This window comes from Chaetura pelagica, unplaced genomic scaffold (assembly GCF_000747805.2).
Source record: "Chaetura pelagica isolate M959 unplaced genomic scaffold, ChaPel_1.0 scaffold805, whole genome shotgun sequence".
NCBI lineage: Eukaryota > Metazoa > Chordata > Aves > Apodiformes > Apodidae > Chaetura > Chaetura pelagica.
Window position 1 is genome coordinate 40629 of NW_009953401.1, and position 626 is coordinate 41254.

Below are 626 nucleotides of genomic sequence, written 5' to 3' on the forward strand. Positions count from 1 at the left end.
GGCGTTGTGGATCGGCGGGCCCCGGTAACCCCCGGCGTCGTCGGGGGTCGTGACGGGCGACGCCTCGTGGCCGCGTTGGGCGGGAAGGCCGTTCCCGCCGCAACCGCGCCGGCCGTCGATGCCGTGACGCTTCTGCCAACGCCAGAACCACCCGTGGCTGGCTTTGAAGGTGCAACCCTCTCCGTAAATCTGCCGGGCGAAAGCTTCAGCTTGAGCTTGGATGAGAGGTCCGGAGATTGGGATACCGTGCTTCTTCAAAGCGAGGAACCAAGAGTAGACGGCCCGGTCGATCTCTTCCTCGTTGGCCAAGCGCATCTTCTTGCGTTGGGTGCCCACGTCGCCTCCCAGCTGGGCCAGGAACCAGCGCAGCTTGGGCTCGTCCTTCAGCCAGCCCCTCAGGGTGCCCCCCGGCACCCCGAACGCCCGGCACACCGACGCCTGGCGCTCGCCCTTCTTCACCCTCTCGATGGCCTGCAGCTTGTCCTTGATGGAGTAGGCCCGTCGGAGGGACATCTTGCCTGGCAGCCCCGCTTCTCCTCCTCCTCCTCCTCCTCCTCCTCTTCCTCCTCCTCCTCTTCCTCCTCCCTTCTTGCTGCCACGACCCCCGCCCGCCATTCCGGGCGGCC

At 67.1% G+C, this 626-nt stretch overlaps 1 protein-coding gene across 1 annotated transcript in view; it reads right to left on the reverse strand.

Annotated features, from left to right (window-relative positions):
* Positions 1-513, reverse strand: part of TIGD5 (tigger transposable element derived 5) — a 1619-nt gene extending 1106 nt beyond the window's left edge. Inside the window, exon 1 of the mRNA XM_009998395.1 lies at positions 30-513. Within this exon, the coding sequence (XP_009996697.1) occupies positions 30-513 (484 nt within the window). The remainder of the gene's footprint in view (positions 1-29) is intronic.
* Between the last annotated feature and the right edge of the window lie 113 nt (positions 514-626).